Source organism: Microplitis mediator, chromosome 1 (assembly GCF_029852145.1).
Source record: "Microplitis mediator isolate UGA2020A chromosome 1, iyMicMedi2.1, whole genome shotgun sequence".
NCBI classification, from domain to species: Eukaryota; Metazoa; Arthropoda; class Insecta; order Hymenoptera; family Braconidae; genus Microplitis; species Microplitis mediator.
Window position 1 is genome coordinate 2,611,674 of NC_079969.1, and position 26,122 is coordinate 2,637,795.

Genomic DNA, 26,122 nt, shown 5'->3' on the forward strand with positions numbered 1-26,122 from the left:
GACGGTGGCGATAGAAAGGTCTAACTAAGAGTTAAAATATTTTTTGAGCTCTTGTATAGTGGAAAATTGACATATTTCTGTTATTTCAATACACTAACGGTGTACAACAGCTCACCTAGCACTTGGTTACAAGTAGTTTGGACGGTATCCGCCTTCCTTTGCTAGTATAGTGTCTGGCTGAAGCCCGCAACACAGTTTCACGCCGGCTCGTACTAGTAAGAGATGTAGTCTAAGGCATGAGTACGTTAACATAGCCTTACTGACGAGTCCGTTAACGTACTTAGGACGAAACTACAGAAATTATGGCAAATAGGCATATACCTTAAGTTTTGGTGGTTGACTTAAGAGTCAATACATAGAATAAAAAGAAAAATATGTCAAATGGTGCAGGGTAGCACGGAACAGAAAAATTTCAAACTTAATCTTGAAATCAAGCTAATTTATACCTATGGTACACATGTACAATTTATTAATGCTTAAATAACACCTAAATAAGCAAACACATCTTTAATGCGCCGACAAATGCCAGAGAATGAAACAAGTCTCTTGGCAATTTGCATAATTTTGGTTTTTTGCTTGATACAAACAGGTGGAGGAGTGATTGTAAACAAGTACCTCATTTTCTACATACTAATTAATTCTGGGGGGATTTAAAATATCGCTGATATTCAATGAGCTTAACTAGTAGTATATTGTGTGACAAAGGATGAAACAAGAGGATTTCAGACTACACTGAAAGACAAATTTATTCGCCAAGAATAAAAAAACACGTATTAGAATTTTTTCCAAAACACCACTACGTATTAATTAATTTTAATTAGGGGAAGAGGGGGCAAAACGGGATAGGCCGGCAAAATGGGATACCCTCAAAATTTCGTAAAAATTTTTTTTTCTCGAAAAACTTTCGAAAATGGTCAAAAATGACATCTAGTATAATTTTACACTATTAAAAGCTAAAAAAAAACATTTTTATATTTTTTGCGAAAAGTATAATATTGGCGCCAATTTCAAATTTTGAAAAGAAATAACAAGGAAAAACTTCTTTAAAAATATGTTAAGAGTAAATTTTATTACTTACATCAATTTAGAAAGACATTATTACATCAATTTTATTCACTTGAAAAAAAAAAAAAAAAAAATTTGGAAAATCCAAAAGTGCACGCCTCGAACGCTCATGTTATGTTTTTTTTTTTAAAGTTAAATTTCGAATAAAATTGAAAATCCCGCTCTTTTCCCATAGAAATTTCCATGGTAAATATACGGTAATAAAAGTAAAAAAAAAAATAAATAAGGAAAACATTCCTAATGAAAAATGGCGGCAGTGTGTGTTTGTTTACATGTAAGATTGCCGGTTTTAACCGTAATGATTTATTTTTAAAAAAACGAGAAGGCCTACAGTAGTGATTTTCGAAAGGAACCTTCTTTGCTTATTTCTGAATATTTTGAAAAAAAAATTAAGTAGTTTCGTCAAGTCGTTCTCGAGATATTCGGACCACACCGTTTTTTTGAACCACAGACTAATGGACGTCCACGATAAATTTTTTTTAATGAACTTTTTTTTATATTAATACATATTAGACAAATTAAAAAAAGTATCAGGATTATTTATTAGTGTTTCAGCTTTATATTGATGTGTTTTTCATAATGTGTAAGAGTAATAGAAAAAAAAAATATATGCACTTTAATGAGTGGAAATCGTGTGACCTTGACAGGTCGGTTATAAAGCACAACCTCTCCGCTTCGCTTCCGAGGCGTGCAAAAAAAAATTTACTTTTTTTTGGGGTATCCCATTTTGCCCGCAGAAAATAAAAATTTTTTTTCTGATGGCAGTCTAAAATTCGTTATATTTATTTCAAATAGAATCAAAATGAAGCCAATTTACGATATTTATGTCCCTAAAAACTAAATTTTTCGTTAAGTATCCCGTTTTGCCCCCCCCCCCTTCCCCTACATATCAGTATGAATTTTATTTTATAATAATAAATTAGATTGCAGAGATAAATGAGAGTTTTATCAAAAATATAATTTCATTAGATACAAATATGTGTTTACTAAAATAACCGCAAGCTTTGTTTTCTGACCGCCATCTTTAATTCGTATGAAAGGGTCAAATTTGACTGCTGTTAATTAAAAAAAAAAAAACGTTCGGGAAATATATACAAGAGACGTTGAATAATGAAAAATTTTCAATAAAAATAATGTTTTCTTCGACATGATTTGTGTATAGTTGAGTCTGAAAAAGAATGGGCCTTTCTCCCACTACTTAGCTATAATGAAGTCCAGGACTTTGCACCACCGCGCATGCGCAGTAATGATTTAATTGTAGAAATATGGTGGGATATTTATTATTTTTTTCATAAATTTAACCTAACTTCAAAAATTTTAAATGTTTTTGTTTGATGATTTTAAAAAAAATTTCCACGTCTCTAAAATCGCCTAAAGTTTAAAATTTGAGATTCTAACCTAGTTAACACTTTTTACTGCCAATGTAAGGATAACTTTTTAATATTTTGATATTATTTACTGCTAATAAATAAATTTATCTGTTCCTTTAATCTTTTGCGTAAGTGTATGTTAATTAATTACAAATGTACCGAATGTATGTTAATTAATTACAAATTGTTTTCTCGAGAGCTTATAAACGAACAGTTGGTTACTAAATTATATTATTAAATTACAAGAATTCCATGACCCATATTTATTTTAATTAATTACATTTTCAAATTAACGGGCATATTTAATATATACGGCAGATTTAATTTATAGCTTACTATACAAATTTTTTTACGTTCATTTTACCCTCAATTGTGATGAAGTAAACAACTTTTTTTTTGTAAAAATTTTGAAAGTTTGGGCGACCGACTTACCCCATGTTTTTTTTCTAGAGATAAGCATTTACAAAAAAAATATTTTTTTCCTCGAAAGTCGTGACTCATTTTGCCCCACCTTCTCTATACTAATTAATTTTTTTCAATCAAGTTAATAAAATTCAAAGGCTTGATAATCATTTTTTTTTTATAAAATCCTATTAATTTTAAATTAAAGTTTTTTTTTATAAAATTATCCTTTATTGAGTTTCGTATAAAAATTTCTAATCAAAAATCTTTAGTTCACATTGAAGTGGAATTTTTCTTTTTGCTCAAAAATGTCAATTCCAGCAACATTCGACCACGTCATTTTATAGTTGTTTAGTTTATTATATATATTAAGCTTGTCACTTTCGATTTTCGATAAATTTAATCCGTTGTGCACTGAAGTGCTTAAAATGTTTTTAAATGACAGAAAATTACAAAAGGGAACAAAAATAACTAAAAAAAAAAAAAAAATTAAAAATAATTTTTTTTTATACATTTAAATTGTAACATTTATTTAACGACATAAAACATTCATTATTTATACCAAATATAATATTTAAATAATAATAAATACATTTATTGAGGAATGAAATTGACTTTTGAGACGTCTTTGGTACACGCGTATTATTTATAATTATTTAAACACACAAATATATTATTTATAATATTTATATTTAAATAAATATTTATGAACTTGAAGAGTTTCTTCGCCGCCTGCCGAGATATCTGAAATAATAGATATTTATTATTATTGTAGTTTTGGTTTAGCGGTGACAATAGTGTCATATATCGGCCCGTGTATAATGGAGATTTACCTCGTGATATAGCTCAAGTACTTTTGTACTAATTGATTGAGACAACGCCGAAATGTGATACCACACACTGCGTATAATAAAAAGTTAATACTAAAATTAGTGTAATATAACAGCATAAAAAATTGCTGTAGACACCAAAGTAATGCTGGCCTGTCTCGACCGGCGAGGGTGAAAAAAAATATACACAGACGTATAGCGTAACTGCAATTTTAAATAAATATATATTATTAAATATTGTGGTTAGTTACATCTCCTAACAGTGAAATTTAAACCAACTTTGGTCCTTCGAGCCAATTTAAAAAGGCTATAGAATAACAAATTTATAGCTAAATTACTTCACATTTACAAATTTACCCTTTTCTGGATGTCAACAAACTTTTACAGTCATACATTTTTAATTTCCGAGTAGATTTGGTCTTTCGAGTCAATTAAAAACTGTTGTAAATAATTGACATAAATAATTCACCTAAAATTTATAAATTTACTCGTTTCTAGACGTCATTAAACTTATATAATCATATATCTTGAAGTTACAGAATAAATTTGGTTTTTCGAGCCAAGTTAAAAATGTTTAACATAATAAATTTACATCTCGTTTACTTCAAATTTAGAAATTTACTTTTTTATAGACGCCAATAAACTTTTGTAGTCATACATTTTCAAGTTTCCGAGTAGATTTGGTCTTTCGAGTCAATTAAAAACCGTTGTAAATAATTGACATAAATAATTCACCTAAAATTTATAAATTTACTCGTTTCTAGACGTCATTAAACTTATATAATTATATATCTTGAAGTTACATCATGCATTTGGTCTTTCGAGCCGATTTAAAAATGTTTTAAATAACAATGATACATCTAATTTACTTCGAATTTGCAAATTTACTCTTTTCTCGACGTTAATAAACTTTTATAGTCGTATATTTTAAAGATATAGAGTAAGTTTGGTCCTTCGAACCATTTTAAATTGGCCTATTTCAACTGTTCGAGTTATTTTAACCAAAGTTTAATGCATTTAAATGAATATATATATAAAAATAATAAAATTTACCTCGGTAAATTGAGTAATACGAATACAGTACTAATTAATAATAGCATTTTAGTAATACTCTGTTGGTTTCTTGTCGTAGCTAAATTTCTCGATGATGATCTAATATCTGTAATTGATATGTAGTTATTAGGTTTTAAATTAGTATTACATTGAGTGACACGGGATGAAGTTTTTTCAATGCAGGGCAGAGTAAAATTGTTTACCTGCGCCGAAGGCAAGGGCTAACATTACCGGTCTCCGCATTGATATTTCATCCTGTGTTACTCATTATGGTCACACATCCTGACCCCGAAAATTTGTAGCAAACAACTAACCCGCTGATGAAGTTTAAATAATTTAGAATTTAGCTTCAGCGATCGAAGATGGAGTCAAAATTGCTTTGATATCTAGGAATAAATTTGCAATTCGAGCACACGTCCGAGCTTGCCGTAATATTAGCTTTAAATTAGTATGCACTAACGGATCAAACAAAAACTTAAAGTCCACATTTCGGGTCAGATGTTACTTAAATCCTCATAATACATGAGCGTTGAAGATGACTTACGTATACATCGAGCCGCAGTGAATTCGGGAATTTGATAAGTACTACGCATCATTGACGTTGAAGCAACGGGTGGTGGTTGTGTGGCCGTTGAGTGGGTTGTTGTCTGCTGTAACGCGGGTTGTCCACCCACACTTGCCCCAGATCCATTGGGAACTCCTGCTCCAGTGGCAGATCCAATACCAGATGAATGGTGGGAATTATTGTTTTTTGTTGAATGAAATGACTGCTGTGACGGAACTTTTCTTGTTCCAAGAATTATACCGTTATTGCTGCTACTTCCGCTCTGTTTATTAATTTAAAATTTTTAAACCATTTAGTATCGTCGATCAATTAGTATATTTGTATATATCTATATTTATTTTAAGATTCATATCTTAAATTAATTTTTAATCCTCATCTGTGTAAACTTTGACGTTTTATTTTTAGGCAACCCAAAGTATAAGTCATTTATAATTTTACTATTAGATGTTTATATTTATCAGGAGGTGGGTTTCACGCACAATGAACTTTCAAGGTTCTTTCAAATTAAACTTTCAATTTAAATATCTTGTTATCTATGGAGCCCACGTAGGACCGTGTGAAAGCTTTTGTGATTAGAAAATTCAATGCATTAATGACAAAAGTTATAATAAAGTTACTTGTGACGTAATTAAAGTTGTTGACAAATAAACTTAATTTTAAACATTTAATTTAAAGGATAGAATGAAATAGATTCTATGGAATTTTTAATTTATGGCCAAATTATAAAGAATACAAATTTATGTTAGGGAAGGGGGGGGACCATTTTTTAGCGAAAAAAATTTTTTTTTGCCATTAGCTTTGAAATTTTTCGAAACGCAAAGATCTGCAAAAAAAAAAATTTGAACATCCTTGAGCTAAAAGGGCGTAGGGGAGGGTGGGGCAGAGCGGCCCCCCTAAGCCAATTATTACTTTTTGTGGTTTTCAACCATCAGATCACTTTACTTTTGTCCTATTTCGAACAAATTTATGGACATTTTGCCAAAATTCTGAAAAAAAAAATTTTTTTTTGTGGGGCAGAGCGGCCCCCCTTCCAAAAAGTGATAAAAAAAATTTTTTTTTCGTTTTTTTTTTTTTTAATTGTTTTCATCATTAAGAATGTATTTCTTTCTCTTGACAACTATTTTTGGTTTTATATTACTCGAAAAAAATTTTTTAAAGTGTAATAAATCGTTCACTTTCGATTACCTTAATTACTAATTGTTATTTAATAAAAAAAAAAAAATCAATTCTGTAGTTTTACTTTATTTCAAAAATTTATCGACTAAAAAAAAAAAATAATTTTTATAAATTTTTAGTGACCAAATTTGCCTCTTACATAGAGAAACTGCCGACAAATATGAAAAAATAATTTTTTCGGAAGTTTCGGCTGGTCCATTTTGCCCCAGGTGTTATGCGTAGGGCTAGAAATGTGGAGTTATAATAATTTTTTTTTAATTTGACGATAAAAATATGAAAAAATCAATTTTTCAAAATTTTGGGCTTGTCCATTTTGCCGCAAATGTCATGCGTAGGGGTAAAAATGCGCAAACATATCGGATTTATAGTAATTAGTCAAAAAAAAAAATTTTTTTTTTGATCAAAATTTCAGGGGGGCCGCTCTGCCCCACCCTCCCCTATCTCAAGACATACGCCCTTTTAGCTTTTGACTAGTGCCTAAAGCTAAAAGGGCGCATAAAAAAAAATTCAAGTTTTAATACAAAATACTGACTAATAGTTTCACAAGACAAGTTAGATGAAAAAAGTTAGTTAGTGTCTCCTACATTTTTTTTCTCAAAATTTATTAAAAATAAAATAATTAAAAACAAAAAAAAATGAAAGTATCAAATTTTTAATTAAATACAAATTTTGACGGTGAATCCTCAATATGATGATGGTGGTGCAACAAGTTTCCTAGCTTGTTGTCATATTTAAAAAGAATTCCGTTGAATACACTGAGAGAAAAATTTACTGATATTTGATAAATTGATTTATCGAATATTCGACTGTATTTATTAAAAAAAAAATTTGGAAAATCCAAAAGTGCACGCCTCGAACGCTCATTTTATGTTTTTTTTTTAAAGTTAAATTTCGAATAAAATTGAATATCCCGCTCTTTTCCCATAAAAATTTCCATGGTAAATATACGGTAATAAAAGTAAAAAAAAAATAAATAAGGAGAACATTCCTAATGAATAATGGCGGCAGTGTGTGTTTGTTTACATGTAAGATTGCCGGTTTTAACCGTAATGATTTATTTTTAAAAAAACGAGAAGTCCTACAGTAGTGATTTTCGAAAGGAACCTTCTTTGCTTATTTCTGAAAATTTTGAAAAAAAAATTAAGTAGTTTCGTCAAGTCGTTCTCGAGATATCCGTACCACGCCGTTTTTTTTAACCACAGACTAATGGACGTCCACGATAAATTTTTTTTAATGAATTTTTTTAGCTATTAATCGAAAAGTTGGTTTGCTAAATTTCAATATTTTATTTATTATTAAAATATAAGTATTCGATGATCCGCATTTATTTTATTTAATTAAACATTCTACAATTAACTCGAACATTTTTAATATGTACGGTAGATTTTAAAAAATTAATTATTTATTTAAATTATTTAAATTAGTAGAAAAAAAAATTATGGTATTGCTCGTGTATAAAATATAAAAAACTTTTTAATTCTGTGTTAAAATTAAAAACAATTATGATAAATGAATTATATATCAATATCCGAGTCACAGCCGGTAGTTAGAGAATTTTTTTTTTTTTCATTTTACCCCTAAGTAAAGTGACCGCCTAACTTACCCCTAATTTTTTAAAAGCTAGACAAACCTTTACAAAAAAAAAATTTTTTTCTGAGTTCATTTTACCCCTAGTCAATTTTTTTGCAAACTTGTTATAAAGAAACAAATTTTTTTTTTCAAAATTTTGACTTACCCTACATTTTTTTTTAGACGAGAAAAATAATTACAAAAAAAAATTTTTCATAGTTCATTTTACCCCTAGTCAATTTTTTTGCAAACTTGTTATAAAGAAACAAATTTTTTTTTTCAAAATTTTAACTTACCCTACATTTTTTTTTAGACGAGAAAAATAATTACAAAAAAAAATTTTTCATAGTTCATTTTACCCCTAGTCAATTTATTTTTGCAAGCTTGTAATAAAGTAACAAATTTTTTTTTGAAAATTTAAAATTTTGGGGCGACCAACTTACTCCTAATTTTTTATAAACTAAACAAACGCTTACAAAAATTTTTTTTTTGTTAAAAAGTAGTTTCTCATTTTGCCCCACTGTTATTTAAATGTAATTATGTACAAAAAAAGTCCTTGTTACTATTTCCATAAATTATATAGCTTACAAGTGACCGTAATTCAGAGCACATCAAACAATTTTATTATTTTTTAGTCAACTGCGAGCGCTCAATTTCCTCTGAACATTTTAATATTTACCTATTAGTTTTTTATCGTTTTTGTCATGTTTACATCCGTTACTTGCTGAAAATTTTTTTGTAACAGTCCATCTTTCTCTACTTTGTCAACAATATCTGGTACCGTGTAAAAAAAATTTATTAAGTAAAAATCATAAAACACGGTTGAGATTTTCCGTACTGATTTTTTTTTTTTTTCATTCATAATTATGTAAAATAGTTCAATTTAGTAATTGTGCTAATTTAAATACCAATAATCCTAAATAAATGAAATAATAAAAACGAGCAACCCGCAGTTACTACGTGACTGCCCAAATATCACAGCTAAATTTATAAAATACGCAGAAAAAAATTATTTCTTGCCGCAACAAAATTTTAATTTGCACCACGAAATTTTATGCATTATCAATTAAATACAAAATTTGTCTTGGGGCGAGAAAAGATTTTTTTGGTCAAGAAATAATTCCTTGCACCGAGTAATTTTTTCTAGTTATAAATAAATTTTTCTTTTCAATTCACAATGCAAAAAATTTATTGGGGTAAGTAAAAATTTTCTTTAGGCGAGTAAAGATTTTTTGTGTCAATGAATCCTTTTTTTTTCTATGCAGACTTTTTTGGCTTTGAGAAGTTTCCTAAAACCAAAAGGGAGTAGAAAAATCTGTCATTTTGTAATAAGTAATGCGATATAAATAATATAGGTATATATTCAGTGACATTCAGTCATATTTAGTGACAGAATAATTAAAGTATTAATTTATTTAAAGAAAATAAATACGATCGTCTTTTTTCCCGCGTAATTTAAATGTAATTCGAATGATGTAGATAAATCTATTTATCTCAATACTTGGCAATTAAAAAGAGTTTAAAGTATGAAAAGGCACAAATTCAAGTCAAGACCTATCTAATGATACCAATTTCAATAACATTAACTAATTCTATCATATAGATATGGCGGGAACAAAATTTTCCTTATTCTCTTAATAATATAGATAAATGCACTGTAAAAAATTGGGAGTGAATTCGGAGTGATTAATAGTATATTTAAAAATATATGAAAGCTTTTAGTATTTTTCCATCGACTTTACTTAGCTGTCATGTCAAATTACATAAAAATAAATATTTTTGTGGTAGAAATTTTTTTACGTCACTTGTCAGTTGTCATATATAATTTTTTTCTTTCGTTTCCAGTAAATTATAATAATGATGGAAATGAAAATAATTCAAGCGAAAATATTTTTAAATGAAAATATTTTTTTGACTTGTATTGGTAATTTTTTTGTTTTATTTAGAAAAAATATTCATAGGTTTTACTATTCAAGTGTAAATGAATTATTTTTGTATGAAATACGTCACCTTAAAAAACCAATATTGTGTTTTTTTTACTACTGCTACGGAAATTTACATTTTTATAGTTTGGGAATTATTTTAAAATATTTTTTTTCAGAGATGTAAATTTCTGTTTATTTTTTTTACGTCACTCGGGAACTATTGGATTTATAAAAAAAAAATGTGAGGATTTTTATTGTAGGAAATTAAAAAATATGTAAATTTATTCATTATTATTTTTAGTAAATCATTGATACTTCAGCCGTAATTTTAATTCGAAGAAAAATTTTTAGAAAATTAATTTAAATATTCAGAATTGAAATCACTAATAATTTATTGAATGGGTCACGAAAAAATATTCAAAATTTCCCATGAAATGTAAAATTTCTTATAAATAAATTTGAAAATCCCCATAAAATTTTGAATCGTAAATAATTTTTTTTGTCCTCGTTAAATTTGAAATTTTAACAGAAATCTTAAAAGTCCCCATAAATTTTAAAAATTCAAAAAAAAATTCTCCAGTCCTTGGTAATTTTAAAAAGCCGCAGAAAATTATTTAAAAATCCTCATAAATGTTAAAAAGTTTTTAAAAAAATTGTTCAAGATCTCCATCGAAATTAGTCTTAAAAATATATTTAAAAGCCCCCATAAATTTTAAAAATTCAAAAAAAAATTCTCAGTTCTTGGTAATTTTAAAAAGCCACAGAAAATTATTTAAAAGTCCTCATAAATGTTAAAAAAATATTTCAAAATCCCCATAAAAAATCAAGTCTTGAAAATATATTTAAAGTCCCCATAAGTTTTTAAAATTAAAAAAAAATATTTAGGTCCCCATATACATTTAAAAAATTATAAAATAATATCTGAAAGCACCCATAAATTTAAAAAGTTAAATAAATATTTAGTTTCCCATAAACTTTAAAAATTCATAAAAATATTTCCAGTCCTCAGTAATTTTAAGAAGTCACAGAAAATTATTAAAAAGTCCTCATAAATGTTAAAAAGTTTTTTAAAAAATACTTCAAAATCCCCATCAAAATTAAAGTCTTAAAAAAATATTTAAAAGCCCCCATAAATTTTAAAAATTCACTAAAAATATTCTCAGTCCTCAGTAATTTTGAAAAGTCACAGAAAATTATTAAAAAGTCCTCATAAATGTTAAAAAGTTTTTTAAAAAATACTTCAAAATCCCCATCACAATTAAAATCTTAAAAAAATTTTTAAAAGTCCCCATAAGTTTTGTAAAGTCAAAAAAAATTTTTTAAATCCTCAGTAATTTTAAAAAGCCACAGAAAATTATTCAAAAGTCCTCATAAATGTTAAAAAATTTTTTTAAAAATACTTCAAAATTCTCACCAAAATTAGTCTTAAAAAAATATTTAAAAGCCCCCATAAATTTTAAAAATTCACTAAAAATATTCTCAGTCCTCAGTAATTTTGAAAAGTCACAGAAAATTATTAAAAAGTCCTCATAAATGTTAAAAAGTTTTTTAAAAAATACTTCAAAATCCCCATCACAATTAAAATCTTAAAAAAATTTTTAAAAGTCCCCATAAGTTTTGTAAAGTCAAAAAAAATTTTTTAAATCCTCAGTAATTTTAAAAAGCCACAGAAAATTATTCAAAAGTCCTCATAAATGTTAAAAAATTTTTTTAAAAATACTTCAAAATTCTCACCAAAATTAGTCGTAAAAAAATTTTTTAAAAGCCCCCATAAGTTTTATAAAGTCAAAAACATTCTCAAAGTCCTCATAAATTTTGAAAAGCCATTAAAAATTTTTTAAAAGTCCCCATAAATTTCAAAAAAAATAGAAAAAAAAATAAAATAAAAGCTAAAAAAAAATTAAAAGTCCCCATCACAATTAAAATCTTAAAAAAATATTTAAAAGTCCCCATAAGTCTTATAAAGTCAAGAATATTGTCAAAGTCCTCAGTAATTTTAAAAGCCACAGAAAATTATTAAAAAGTCCTCGTAAATGTTAAAAAGTTTTTTAAAAAATACTTCAAAATCTCCATCAAAATTAGTCTTTAAAAAATATTTAAAAGTCCCCATAAGTCTTATAAAGTCAAAAACATTCTCAGTCCTCATAAATTTTGAAAAGCTATCGAAAATTTTTTAAAAGTCCCCATAAATTTAAAAAAAAATGGAAAAAAAAATAAAATAAAAGCTAAAAAAAAAATATTTAAAAGTCCCCATAAATTTAAAAAAATCAAAAAATATTTTTCAATTCCCAGTAAATTTAAAAAGTCATAATTAAATTTAAAAATCCCCATTAAAATAAAATTTTAAAATAAATTCCCAGTCCTCATTAATTTTTGAGTCAAAAAAAATTTTCATTTCCACCAAAATAAAAAAAACAAAAATGACTAATAAACTTACAGGAATCTGATTAAGATTAGCATCAGAACGTTCCCTACTGGGACACTGATTAGAAGTACTGGGCAAACTCGTCTGCTTAAATCTTCTGCTGAACTTGAAAAAATTCCTCATAATCATCGTGTTCATAACAACAATAGAAATCAAAGGAACAATTAAACTCGCAATGGTATCAGTGATATTAATAACTCTCATCAGCTCCAGATATTCCGGTCTCAGATCACAAATATCCTCGACTCCGTCTCTGCTTTTAATGACACCCGCGGTAACAAACGCGTACGAATGGCAAATAAGAGCCATTACCATCAGCATAAAAATGATCATTTTTGCTCTCGCGACCGTGCAAATATACGGTCGATGCAGTGGATACTGTACTGCAATAAATCGTTCAACAGTAAATGCAACAGTCAACCAAACACTCAGTGAACTACAAACAGCACTCACGTAAACTATTATTTCACACCAGCCGTCTTCATTGAAAACTCTCCAGCCAACCCGGAAATTAAACCAGACAAACATCAACGCTATTAAAAAACTAAAGTCAGTCATCGCTAGTGCCGCTAAATAATAACTTGAGCTTCGCATTTTTAAATGTGTATTTAAAAACACAATACAGGACAATAAATTACCGATAAGTCCAAATAAAATAATAAACGGGATATAAAATTTATGAAATAAATCCAATAAAAAATATACTGGATTACAAATCGCTGATTCTTCTTCGTAATCAAATGATGACAACTCATAACTATTATTAGTATTATTATTATTATTATCATTATTAGTATTATTATTTGTAAAATCATTTATTATGAAACTCCAATCGTCGGTATCGGAAGTCGACCGACGTAATCGGAGACATTTTATTTCTATTAATTGATACATATTTATATTTATATATATTATTGTTATATTTTTTTTCGACCGAAATAAATTATTCGAGCCATTTATTTTATTTATGGGACAAGATGCGGTGACGAGAGCGTAAATTAAACTGAGGAAAGCTCCCGCGGTTGTAAATGTCGAGACGGAATAAAGTTTACTCGCATGCGCTGTCAGAGCTTTCGATTGTAAATTTTTTATTTTCAGGTAAAACTCAAATATTTTATTTTGTCAAAGCATTTTTTTTTTAAATTTATTTTCATGTATCAATTATGGAGTAAAAGCTTTGGAATTCATTTCACTTTGAAAATGTTCTTGCTAATTAAAATGTAATAATCAAATCAATATATATATGGATGTATATATTACTGTTACATTCAACAATTATTTACTTAATTAATAATAAACTCAATTTAATTTTAATCACAAGTCCAATAAATTTGATAATATTTGAGTTGTACTTATTCGTGTATGAATTATCATTTACACAGTAAAAAACGAATCGTCAAAGTGTAAAAAAATGTTTCTGTAGGAAATTTAACGCTATACAAAAAAAGTATTTTATAAATTTTTGATAAATCCCACTGTTCAAAAGTTATTTAAGCTTCAATTCAAATTTATAGTAAATTTTGAGATTTTTTTACTTTTCCGGCGAAACTATCAGTCTTATCAAAAAATATCATAGCAACTTTTTTGTAGATAATTTTATTTCTCACAAATTATTACGAATAAAGTTTTTCGAAATTCTGCGTTGTTTTCAAGTTATATCCATTTCAATGTCAAGCTCTTAAAAAAATATATTTCTGATTAATTTTAAAAGCTTGACATTGAAATGAAAATAAATTGAAAACAACGCAGAATTACGAAAAATTTTATTTGTAATAATTTGTAAGGAATAAAATTACCTACAAAAAAGTTTCTATGACATTTTGTAATAAGACTGATAGTTTCGCCGGAAAAGTGAAAAGATCTCAAAATTTACTATAAATTTGACTTGAGGCTTAAATAACTTTTGAACAGTGGGATTCATCAAAAAATGATAAGAGACTTTTTTTGTAGAGCGTTCAATTTCCTACACAAAGTTCCATTGCGCATAAAAATCCGTTGAGTGGTCAGTAAGCTAGAAAATTCTAAAAAAAAAAAAATTTTTTTCCTGTGTTATTTAAATGGAAAATAGAAAAATGGATTGAGGCAAACCTTAATATTATTATTAAGAGCTCGGATTGGCACCAAAATTTTTATTCTGAGGTAAAACTATCAATTTTTGAATACCAAAAAAAAATTTGTTTTTCTGAAACACCATAATATATATATAGGGGAAGGGGGGGGGGGGGCAAAACGGGATAGGCCGGCAAAATGGGATACCCTCAAAATTTCGTCAAAATTTTTTTTTCTCGAAAAACTTTCGAAAATGGTCAAAAATGACATCTAGTATCATTTTACACTATTAAAAGCTAAAAAAAAACATTTTTATATTTTTTGCGAAAAGCATAAATGAAAAAAATGTACAAATTTTATCGTACTACAAATTTATTTTCATGAAGTATCACAAATTAAGAAATTTATTTCTTTAATTAACTCAAGAACAATAACAACAATAATACTAATAAAAACTCTAAAACTGTAACATTGGTAATCATTATAATTTTAACTGTTACATTGTAACTTTCATAATTTTGTAATATTTTATAATTTTAGTGCTATAATATCACATTATTAACAGTTATGTTAATTTTCTAATATTCATTTTTGTGTCCACCATTTAAATATAGTGGAAACCTAAACATGCAAACCTTCTCAATAAGACAATTTATAGATAAATTGAGAAAAATATAGATAGCCCGAACTGGGAATCGAACCCAGACCAATTTGGTATCGCGCCGAATGCTCTACCAGTTGAGCATATTCTTTAAAAGTATGTTGAGAGTAAATTTTATTACTTACATCAATTTAGAAAGACATTATTACATCAATTTTATTCACTTGAAAAAAAAAAAAAAAAAAAATTTACTTTTTTTTGGGGTATCCCATTTTGCCCGCAGAAAATAAAAAAAAATTTTTTTTCTGATGGCAGTCTAAAATTCGTTATATTTATTTCAAATAGAATCAAAATGAAACCAATTTACGATATTTATGTCCCTAAAAACTAAATTTTTCGTTAAGTATCCCGTTTTGCCCCCCCTTCCCCTATATTCCGATAGAGATTTTATAAGAATGAATGAGTTCTATGAGAAGTGCTATAGTTAAGTACATATAGGGCCTTATACATACAGCTACAAGAATCTATCGGATTTTTTAAGCAGGGCTACGGCATTGAGACTTTTTTTTTAAGTGACTCGTCTCTCCCCACTACCACTGGCTTATTTTTCGATATTTATCTATGAAAACTTAGGAAAATATTATTGGAATGATGCTTAAAAATGCCATAAATTCTAAGAATTTTTTATACAGAAGGTACTCTGAAAAAAAAATCACAAAAATATCCTCTTTTTTCTCGCCTTCGGGCGGAAAGCGTCAACTTTCGTCCCGCTGTGCAAAACGAAGTTGCCGCTAGTACCAAAATTTTTATTTTTAGTTATACTTTCAATTTTTGAATACCATAAAAAAAAATTGTTTTTTTTTTTTTAAACACCCTAATATATATATATATATAAATACATACATAAATTTTTTCATCAATAGTATTTTTGGAACCTACTTGACTAAAATAGATAAAAAATGTTAAAATTTTTGTCAAGTTGCGTCATGAGGACAAATACAATAGTTAGATTTTTATAAAATCCACTACAAGTTTAAATATCGAGCTTATAAAAGCTTTCAAAGCGCAAATAAAAATATTCATTTAAATGAAATCAAATATTTATATTAAAAAAATTTTTTTTATCAAAGATGAAAATAATTTAAAAAAATGTTATTTTATACTAAATATATCAAAGAAAAATAAAAAATGAATTTTTTATCATAAATAATATGGAAGATTTTAATTAAAATTGCGGCTCACTGATTTTACTTCATTCAATTCCTTTTAAGTTTTCACCGAGTTCAACAACAAATTTAATTAATTAAGCCAGAACGTTAATTATTATTTGATTTTAATGTGTGCGTACACAGACAACCAAACAGTAAAAACAATAGAATCTGATAAATGTAAAATATTCTCTCGTATGATTGTGGGTGGAACAAGTAATATTTAAATTCTGGATAAAAGTATTAATTTTAAATTCTGTCCGACTTTTATCACAACTTTTTATATTTACATTTACATGGAGAATTCCATTTTAGGTTCATACGATTTTATTAAAGTATTTTTTTACGCCAACAAATACTTTTTTATTCAGTAAAGCTGCGTTTTATTAATTTATTCAGTAAAGCTGCGTTTTATTAAAATTTTCATTAATTTATTATTAATTAATATTCCAATATGATATATATTTGTAAAAAAAAAAAATTCACTGTCACAAGGATTAGAATATTAATCTCTGGTATATATACATATTAAGGTGCTTCATTTCGGAGCCAGATTTTTTTTTTCAAGTGCATGTGGAAAATACCATAGTTCAACACAAAAAAAAAATTTTCGCGGAAGAAAAAAAATTCTATGTCGATTACAGACCTAGCTCATCGAAAAATTCCATTTTCCCATTTAAATAACACGGGAAAAATTTTTTTTTTAGCTTCAAGTATTGTTAACTCATTAAACAAATCAATAGACTAATACATATTTTTGTAGAAAATTGAACGCTTTACAAAAAAGGTCTCTTATAATTTTTCGATAAATCCATGTGTTCAAAAGTTATTGGAGCTCGAAGTAAAGTTAGAGATCTTTTTACTTTTCCAGCGAAACTATTAGACTTATCACAAAATGTTATAGGGTCTTTTTTGTTGACAATTTTATTTTCTACAAATTATTATCAGTGAAGTTTTTTCAAATTCCGCATTGTTTTCTAGTTATTTCCATTTTAATGTCGAGCTCTTGAAATCGACCAGAACCACTTTTTTAAGAGCTTGAATTAAAATGAAAATAAATAGAAAATAATGCGGAATTTGAAAAAATTTTACTGATAGTAATTTGTAGAGAATAAAATTTTTAACAAAAAAGATCTCATAACATTTTGTGATAAGTCTGATAGTTTCGCTGGAAAAGTGAAAAGATCTCCAACTTTACTTCGAGCTGCAATAACTTTTGAACAGATGGATTTATCGAAAAATTACAAGATACTTTTTTGTACAGCGTTTAATTCCCTACGAAAATATGTATTAGTTTATTCGATCTATTGATTTGTTTAATGAGTTAACAATACTTAAAGCTAAAAAAAAAATTTTCCCGTGTTATTTAAACGGGAAAATCGAATTTTTCGATGAGCTAGGTCTATAATCGACATAGAATTTTTTTTCTTCCGCGAAAATTTTTTTTTTTTGTGTTGAACTATTTTTTCCACAAGCACTTAAAAAAAAAATGTTGCTCTGAAATGAAGCACCCTAATACATATATAGATAACAAATTATTCATGTTATATTTATTTACTAAATATTTGAATTCCTGGATACATTCAATCAACATCAACTCTATATATGTATAATAGGGTGTATAAAAAAAAAATTATTTTTTTTCTAGGTCTCATAGTCGGAAAAGTTTCTTTAGGCCCTAAAAAAAAATCAACTCGATATCTCGAAAATTGAGCTGGCGGTTTACAAGTTCATTTTCCCATATAAAATACATGTAAAAAATTTTTTTTCAAATTTTGAATTTCATACCCTCATAGGAAATTAAATTCTCTACAAAAAAGTCTTGAATAGTCATGCTCGTAACTACAATATAAAAAAGTTACAAGCCCCCAAACTAAAAAAAAAAATTTGTTACATGTATTTTATATGGGAAAATGAACTTGTAAATCGCCAGCTCAATTTTCGAGATATCGAGCTGTTTTTTTAGGTCCCAAAGAAACTTTTGAGACTATGAGACCTTGAAAAAAAAATCATTTTTTTTTATACACCCTAATGTACATATATTAGACTGATAAAAAAAATTGACTATTTATTTTTTCTCGAAACCTATCAAATAGCTGCAGGGAGCTGACATAAGATAAGCTCTTAATATTAATATTTAGAGGTCGCTCATCGCTATTTTTTATTCCCCATTTAAATAACGGAAAAAAAAATTTAACTTTTGAATTTTAAACCCCGACAATGGCTCATTGTGTAGATAAGCTCAGGGTTTAAATCAGTGGGAAATTAAACGCTCTACAAAAAAAGTCTCTTATCTTTTTTTGATAAATTCATCTGCTTAAAAGTTATTGGAGCTTGAAGTCAAATTTACAGTAATTTTTTAGATCTTTTTACTTTTACAGCGAAACTATCAGACTTATGACAAAATATCATAGGGACTTTTTTGTAGACAATTTTATTCTCTTCAAATTATCTTTAATAAGTTTTTTCAAAATTCCGCATTGTTTTCTAGTTATTTACATTTTAATGTCAATCTCTCTCAAAAAAAAAGAAGTGTTCTGATCAATTTTAAAAACTTGATATTAAAATAATAATAACTAGAAAACAATGCGGAATTTTGAAAAAACTTATCAGAGATAATTTGTAGGGAATAAAATTGTCTACAAAAAAGGTCCTATGACATTTTCTGATAAGTCTGATAGTTTCGCCGGAAAAGTAAAAAGATCTCAAAATTTACTATAAATTTGACTTCGAGAAATTTATTTAGTCCTAAGAAAATTTTTTTTAAAAATTCATATTCAAAAATATTTCTCGGACCAAGAAACTATTTTTTTTCTGTGCATTTATTTTTTGTAAACAAAAAAATAATTTCGTAGCGCGCTCGCGTAAGTAAACAGTTAAAAAAAAAAAAAAAAAAAGTATTGATCGTAATATCAAAAGTCGTTGAAATTCTCGTTTCGAAGAGGATTAATGTAGGGGCGAGTGGGCAAAATGGACCACCTGAAAAGTTCAGTAAATTTTTTTTTTATTTATCGAACAATTTTTAGTGTCCGTTTTGCCTCGGAAAAATTTTTTTTCCATAGCAATTAGAAATTTTGTTAAATTTCATCGAATGTAAGTCAAAAATAAAATTCACTGCATATTAAAATGCACAAATTCCATTCTTTGTTAGCGATCCTTTCGCGCGCCCTTTCCTTATTTTCTTCTCCCTGTACTAAAGTATCCGTTACAGAACATTCTTTCAACCCTCAGTCCATGGACTTATCTCACAATTGAATGATGATGAAAAAATATTTAGACACTCATTTTCATTACTCACCCCCATAAAGATCAATGAACTTTATTACTTTACACGAAATTAATAATTTTCTATCGATAAAATACCGAATCAATTTGTCGCACCAATGAATCAATAAAATAAAATGGCGGTTTAATTAAAGCTACGATTAATTGTCTGTTAAATAAAGCTACTAATTTTTTTGGCCTCTATTTATATAAAAAAAACGTAACTCGAGTAATCTAATATACGTAAAAAAAATTATTATTATTATTAGATTTGTATTATTCCATTGAACCCCGCCTTAATATCAAAGAACATTACGGAACTAATATTACACGCATGAGTATTTTAATTTATTTGTCTTCGATCCCTAGTTTAACTGTCACCCATAATTCGTATTTTATTTTCTAAAATTTTTCCATAACTTCCATTCATATTTTTTTTTTTTGCGTTTTGTTGAAAAGTTTTTTCTTCAAATTTTATATCCTGGGGTCATTTTTTTATAAATTAAAAAAATATATGAACTCATACTTTCCCACACGAATTTCTATGGATTCCCATACAATCTCGCGGATTTTTGTCGAGAAAATTTAATCGAGTAAAAAAAATTATATACTCTCTAAATATGAATTAGTGATTTTTCACTAATTTTAAGTGAATATTCACTAATTGTCAATGCTACAATCGTACCACGCAGAATTAGTGATTTTTCACTAATTTTAAGTGAATATTCACTAATTGTCAATGCTACAATCGTACCACGCAAAATTAGTGATTTTTCACTAATTTTAAGCGAATATTCACTAATCGTCAATGCTACAATCGTACCACGCAGAATTAGTGATTTTTCACTAATTTTAAGTGAATATTCACTAATTGTCAATGCTACAATCGTACCACGCAGAATTAGTGATTTTTCACTAATTTTAAGTGAATATTCACTAATTGTCAATGCTACAATCGTACCACGCAAAATTAGGGATTTTTCACTAATTTTAAGTGAATATTCACTAATTGTCAATGCTACAATCGTACCACGCAGAATTAGTGATTTTTCACTAATTTTAAGTGAATATTCACTAATTGTCAATGCTACAATCGTACCACGCAAAATTAGGGATTTTTCACTAATTTTAAGTGAATATTCACTAATTGTCAATGCTACAATCGTACCAAGCAGAATTAGTGATTTTTCACTAATTTTAAGTGAATATTCACTAATTGTCAATGCTACAATCGTACCACGCAGAATTAGTGATTTTTCACTAATTTTAAGTGAATATTCACTAATTGTCAATGCTACAATCGTACCACGCAAATTTAGGGATTTTTCACTAATTTTAAGTGAATATTCACTAATTGTCAATGCTACAATCGTACCACGCAGAATTAGTGATTTTTCACTAATTTTAAGTGAATATTCACTAATTGTCAATGCTACAATCGTACCACGCAAAATTAGTGATTTTTCACTAATTTTAAGTGAATATTAACTAATTGTCAATGCTACAATCGTACCACGCAAAATTACGGATTTCTCACTAATTTTAAGTGAATATTCACTAATTGTCAATGCTACAATCGTACCACGCAAATTTAGGGATTTTTCACTAATTTTAAGTGAATATTCACTAATTGTCAATGCTACAATCGTACCAAGCAGAATTAGTGATTTTTCACTAATTTTAAGTGAATATTCACTAATTGTCAATGCTACAATCGTACCACGCAGAATTAGTGATTTTTCACTAATTTTGAGTGAATATTCACTAATTGTCAATGCTACAATCGTACCACGCAAAATTAGGGATTTTTCACTAATTTTAAGTGAATATTCACTAATTGTCAATGCTACAATCGTACCACGCAGAATTAGTGATTTTTCACTAATTTTAAGTGAATATTCACTAATTGTCAATGCTACAATCGTACCAAGCAGAATTAGTGATTTTTCACTAATTTTAAGTGAATATTCACTAATTGTCAATGCTACAATCGTACCACGCAGAATTAGTGATTTTTCACTAATTTTAAGTGAATATTCACTAATTGTCAATGCTACAATCGTACCACGCAAAATTACGGATTTCTCACTAATTTTAAGTGAATATTCACTAATTGTCAATGCTACAATCGTACCACGCAAATTTAGGGATTTTTCACTAATTTTAAGTGAATATTCACTAATTGTCAATGCTACAATCGTACCACGCAAAATTACGGATTTCTCACTAATTTTAAGTGAATATTCACTAATTGTCAATGCTACAATCGTACCACGCAAATTTAGTGAATATTAACTAAATGAATATGTGACTATTAGAATTCACTGATTTGATAAGTGAATATGAGAATTCACTAAATTGAAAAGTGAATGTGGAAATCCACTAATTTCATTGGTGAAAAAAAATATTATATTGCGAAAAAAAATATAAGACACTTGTAATTAGATCCGAAATGTGATTAATGTATTAGAATCATTACTTAGAGGAAGTATACATGATTTTGATTGATGAAAAAATCCCGGTGACTGCTGGGCTCGAACCCGCATCCTTTCGATTCAAAGTCTTTGACGCTATCCACTGCGCTGACCTACGCATGTGCTCGCGTGAGTGTAAATAGTATATTCGTTATGATACTAAACAATAACTGATGAAGAAATAAAAAATCCGTGATGTTATGATTGACGTACTCTTCATATAAATATATTATAGTTCTGTACTTCTCTTTTGCACGCCTCGGAAGCGAAGCGGAGAGGTTGTGCTTTATAACCGACCTGTCAAGGTCACACGATTTCCACTCATTGAAGTGCATATATTTTTTTTCTATTACTCTTACACGTTATGAAAAACACATCAATATAAAGCTGAAACACTAATGAATAATCCTGATACTTTTTTTAATTTGTCTAATATGTATTAATATAACAAAAAGTTCATTAAAAAAAATTTATCGTGGACGTCCATTAGTCTGTGGTTCAAAAAAACGGCGTGGTACGGATATCTCGAGAACGACTTGACGGAACTACTTAATTTTTTTTTCAAAATTTTCAGAAATAAGCAAAGAAGGTTCCTTTCGAAAATCACTACTGTAGGCCTTCTCGTTTTTTTAAAAATAAATCATTACGGTTAAAACCGGCAATCTTACATGTAAACAAACACACACTGCCGCCATTTTTCATTAGGAATGTTCTCTTTATTTATTTTTTTTTTTTACTTTTATTACCGTATATTTACCATGGAAATTCCTATGGGAAAAGAGCGGGATATTCAATTTTATTCGAAATTTAACTTTTAAAAAAAAACATAACATGAGCGTTCGAGGCGTGCACTTTTGGATTTTCCAAATTTTTTTTTTTATTTTGAAAATTTTTTATTAAAATTTTTAAAAATAGCGACATAATTATTAATTATATTTATATCTAGTAAAATATTTAATTATTTGCTAGTTAAAGTTACTAGTGAAATTGTGAAATTCATAAATTAAGAAGTGAATAACAGTTTCACTTGTAGAAATTATGAAAATATCGCTAGTTCAGTAGTGAAAATCACTAATTTGCTAGTGAAAATTATAGTACTAAATTTATTAGTGAAAATTCACTAATTTGTTATTTAAATACACTGATTATGAAGTGAATACTCCTTCACTAACGTAATTAATGAAATTTCCACTAATTCATGTTGAGAGAGTAGGATCATATGATTTATATATAATTAAATATGAATTGCATATAATCATATATAATAATATATCATTTTTTAAATCCCTATTGTTGATGAGTAAAAGTAAATTGTGCAAGTGATGATAAAAAAAAAAAAAAAAAAAAATACAAGTCAGTATAAAGTAAAACGTAATAAAGGACACAAGTCCTTATACTCTGATATGAGTTTTTTATTATCATCGGCGTTATTCGGTTCACTCAGCGACTTGATAATTGAATTGATGTCGACGAACTTTTACCCTCAAGGTCATTTAATACTTAACGCCGACAAAACTTTATTAGCTCGTCTTATTTATTAATAAGCAGCTATTTGTTTCCCTTTTTCTTTATATTTTTTTTCAATGAAATCAAAAGATAATTAGCAATAATATTAATTGGAGTTAAGGTAAAAACCCTATACCCGCTTACTTTTCATTAGAGTGAGATTTAATTACTCAATATAAATGATTAAATAAAATGAAAAACCATTTTTTTTTTATTGTTATTTTTTGTAGTTTTAAGTATTAGAATAAAATTTAAGTTTGAAGAATAATCTTGATAATTAATCATTATAGATTTTTTAAATAAGGTCCTTGAGTGTAATCTATACGTTGGAAATAAAGAAACAATAATAATAATAATTTTATTTGGTGAATCTAATTTACGACCAGACTTTTTAATTCTTTTGTTTGAAAGGAATACGGCTTTACTGATCTGCTTAATTGACATATATTTATTGAGAATCTAATCTGCGTATGAGTAATTACATGTGGATTAATAATGCTCAATGCGCACTGTAATACCCCACTTTAATTGAAAGGACTCTAATTATCAAAGATGTTAATATTATAAATACGGTTTCGCCCCGAATATATTTGCTGGGCTCATCAGTAAAGTTGATGCAAGTAAATTCTACTTTAGACCGATGAAAAGATGTTAAAAAAGTTGACGGTGAATCCTCAATATGATGATGGTGGTGCGACAAGTTTCCTAGCTTGTTGTCATATTTAAAGAGAATTCCGTTGAATACACTGAGAGAAAAATTTACTGATATTTAATAAATTGATTTATCGAATATTCGACTGTATTTATTAAAAAATTTGGAAAATTCAAAAGTGCACGCCTCGAACGCTCATGTTATGTTTTTTTTTTTTAAAGTTAAATTTCGAATAAAATTGAATATCCCGCTCTTTTCCCATAAAAATTTCCATGGTAAATATACGGTAATAAAAGTAAAAAAAAAATAAATAAGGAGAACATTCCTAATGAAAAATGGCGGCAGTGTGTGTTTGTTTACATGTAAGATTGCCGGTTTTAACCGTAATGATTTATTTTTAAAAAAACGAGAAGGCCTACAGTAGTGATTTTCGAAAGGAACCTTCTTTGCTTATTTCTGAAAATTTTGAAAAAAAAATTAAGTAGTTTCGTCAAGTCGTTCTCGAGATATCCGTACCACGCCGTTTTTTTGAACCACAGACTAATGGACGTCCACGATAAATTTTTTTTAATGAACTTTTTTTTATATTAATACATATTAGACAAATTAAAAAAAGTATCAGGATTATTTATTAGTGTTTCAGCTTTATATTGATGTGCTTTTCATAATGTGTAAGAGTAATAGAAAAAAAATATATGCACTTTAATGAGTGGAAATCGTGTGACCTTGACAGGTTGGTTATAAAGCACAACCTCTCCGCTTCGCTTCCGAGGCGTGCAATAATATCCTACACATATCGAATATCGATCTTTCCATCGACTAAATATTAATAAATTGATATTAACATTTAATAGGTCGCTGATCAATATTTAATAGAAGTTTATTAATATTTAATAAACCGCCGATCAATAATTGATAAACTGTTTATTAATATTTAATAAACACGTTTACTAATATTTATTAAACTGTATTAATATTTGATAATGACCGACTTGGGAACAATCTAAGTAAGCTGTTTATCAAATATTGATAAATTTTATTAATATTTGATAAATTCTTTTCTCAGTGTAATAATAATAATAATAATAATAATTGATACAGAAAGTTAACACATGACCACCAGTTTAAAAGCAGCAACCGCTAGATTTTGTAAATTTGTGTGGGGGTGAATCTTCACTTTTGTAATATTTGAATATAATTTAATTTCACTTTCATTCATTAATTTTTCTATATAATTAACCTAATTTATTAATAAAATCTCAAAACAAAAATTCTACTGTTTGAACTTAGCGCTATGTGAAAATGATCGCTGTAGAGATTTTTAACATGAGAGATATTCTCATGTAGAGATGGAACGATGTGAAAATAATTTTCTGTAGAGTTGATTCGTGTAGGGAAAAACTTAATGAAGTTTTATAATGTAGAAAATTCTCTGTAGAGATGCACTACACTTTTAATAAATTGAAAATAAAAAAAAAAGATTTTAAAAAGAATATACTTCTCATATAAAAAATTCCAGCTTTTAAAATTAATAACTTCCGCCCTTAATAATATGAAGGGACAATAAATTTTTTATTAAATTCTTAAATTTCCTTCGTAATTATAATTATATTCAACAAATTTACTCTTTTTGTTGATGAAAATTTAATACCAGCTTTCGCTGGGATTCGAACCCGGGTCTCTCTGCGTGCCAGTCGAAGCTCGTACCGCTTTACCAATTAACGTACTCAGTAGTTATACTTTTTCTCGGATATTTCATATATTATTCCCTGATTAAACAACTGAATTCGACCGAATTAAAAATTTTAATTCTGTCGAATTCTTCAAAACAGAATTCAACTGAATTGAAAATTTGAATTTGAATTAAACAGAATAGAACCGATTTAAAAATTTCAAATTCGTTTTAATTCAGTTTAATTCGGATTCAGAACCGGAAATTGGAGAATTATTTTCGAATTAAACCGAATAGAATTATTTAAATTCGTTTT

At 27.4% G+C, this 26,122-nt stretch overlaps 1 protein-coding gene across 1 annotated transcript; it reads right to left on the bottom strand.

The window, feature by feature from the left end:
- Positions 1-3,373: 3,373 nt before the first annotated feature.
- LOC130665408 (pyrokinin-1 receptor-like) lies at positions 3,374-13,357 on the bottom strand. The gene is made up of 5 exons (XM_057465769.1): positions 12,393-13,357; positions 5,265-5,547; positions 4,721-4,826; positions 3,671-3,871; positions 3,374-3,581 (listed from the first exon to the last, which is right to left on the bottom strand). Exons 1-5 carry the CDS (start codon positions 13,272-13,274, stop codon positions 3,542-3,544), a joined length of 1,512 nt encoding a protein of 503 aa, XP_057321752.1. The 5' UTR covers positions 13,275-13,357; the 3' UTR covers positions 3,374-3,541.
- Between the last annotated feature and the right edge of the window lie 12,765 nt (positions 13,358-26,122).

Excerpts from the sequence above, each read along its gene's own strand:
- LOC130665408 (XM_057465769.1), bottom strand. The coding sequence starts at position 13,274 with ATGTATCAATTAATAGAAATAAAATGTCTCCGATTACGTCGGTCGACT. Across the intron at positions 5,548-12,392 it reads CTAATCTTAATCAGATTCCT|AGCGGAAGTAGCAGCAATAA; the intron begins GTAAGTTTATTA and ends ATTAATAAACAG. Across the intron at positions 3,582-3,670 it reads TACTTGAGCTATATCACGAG|ATATCTCGGCAGGCGGCGAA; the intron begins GTAAATCTCCAT and ends CTATTATTTCAG.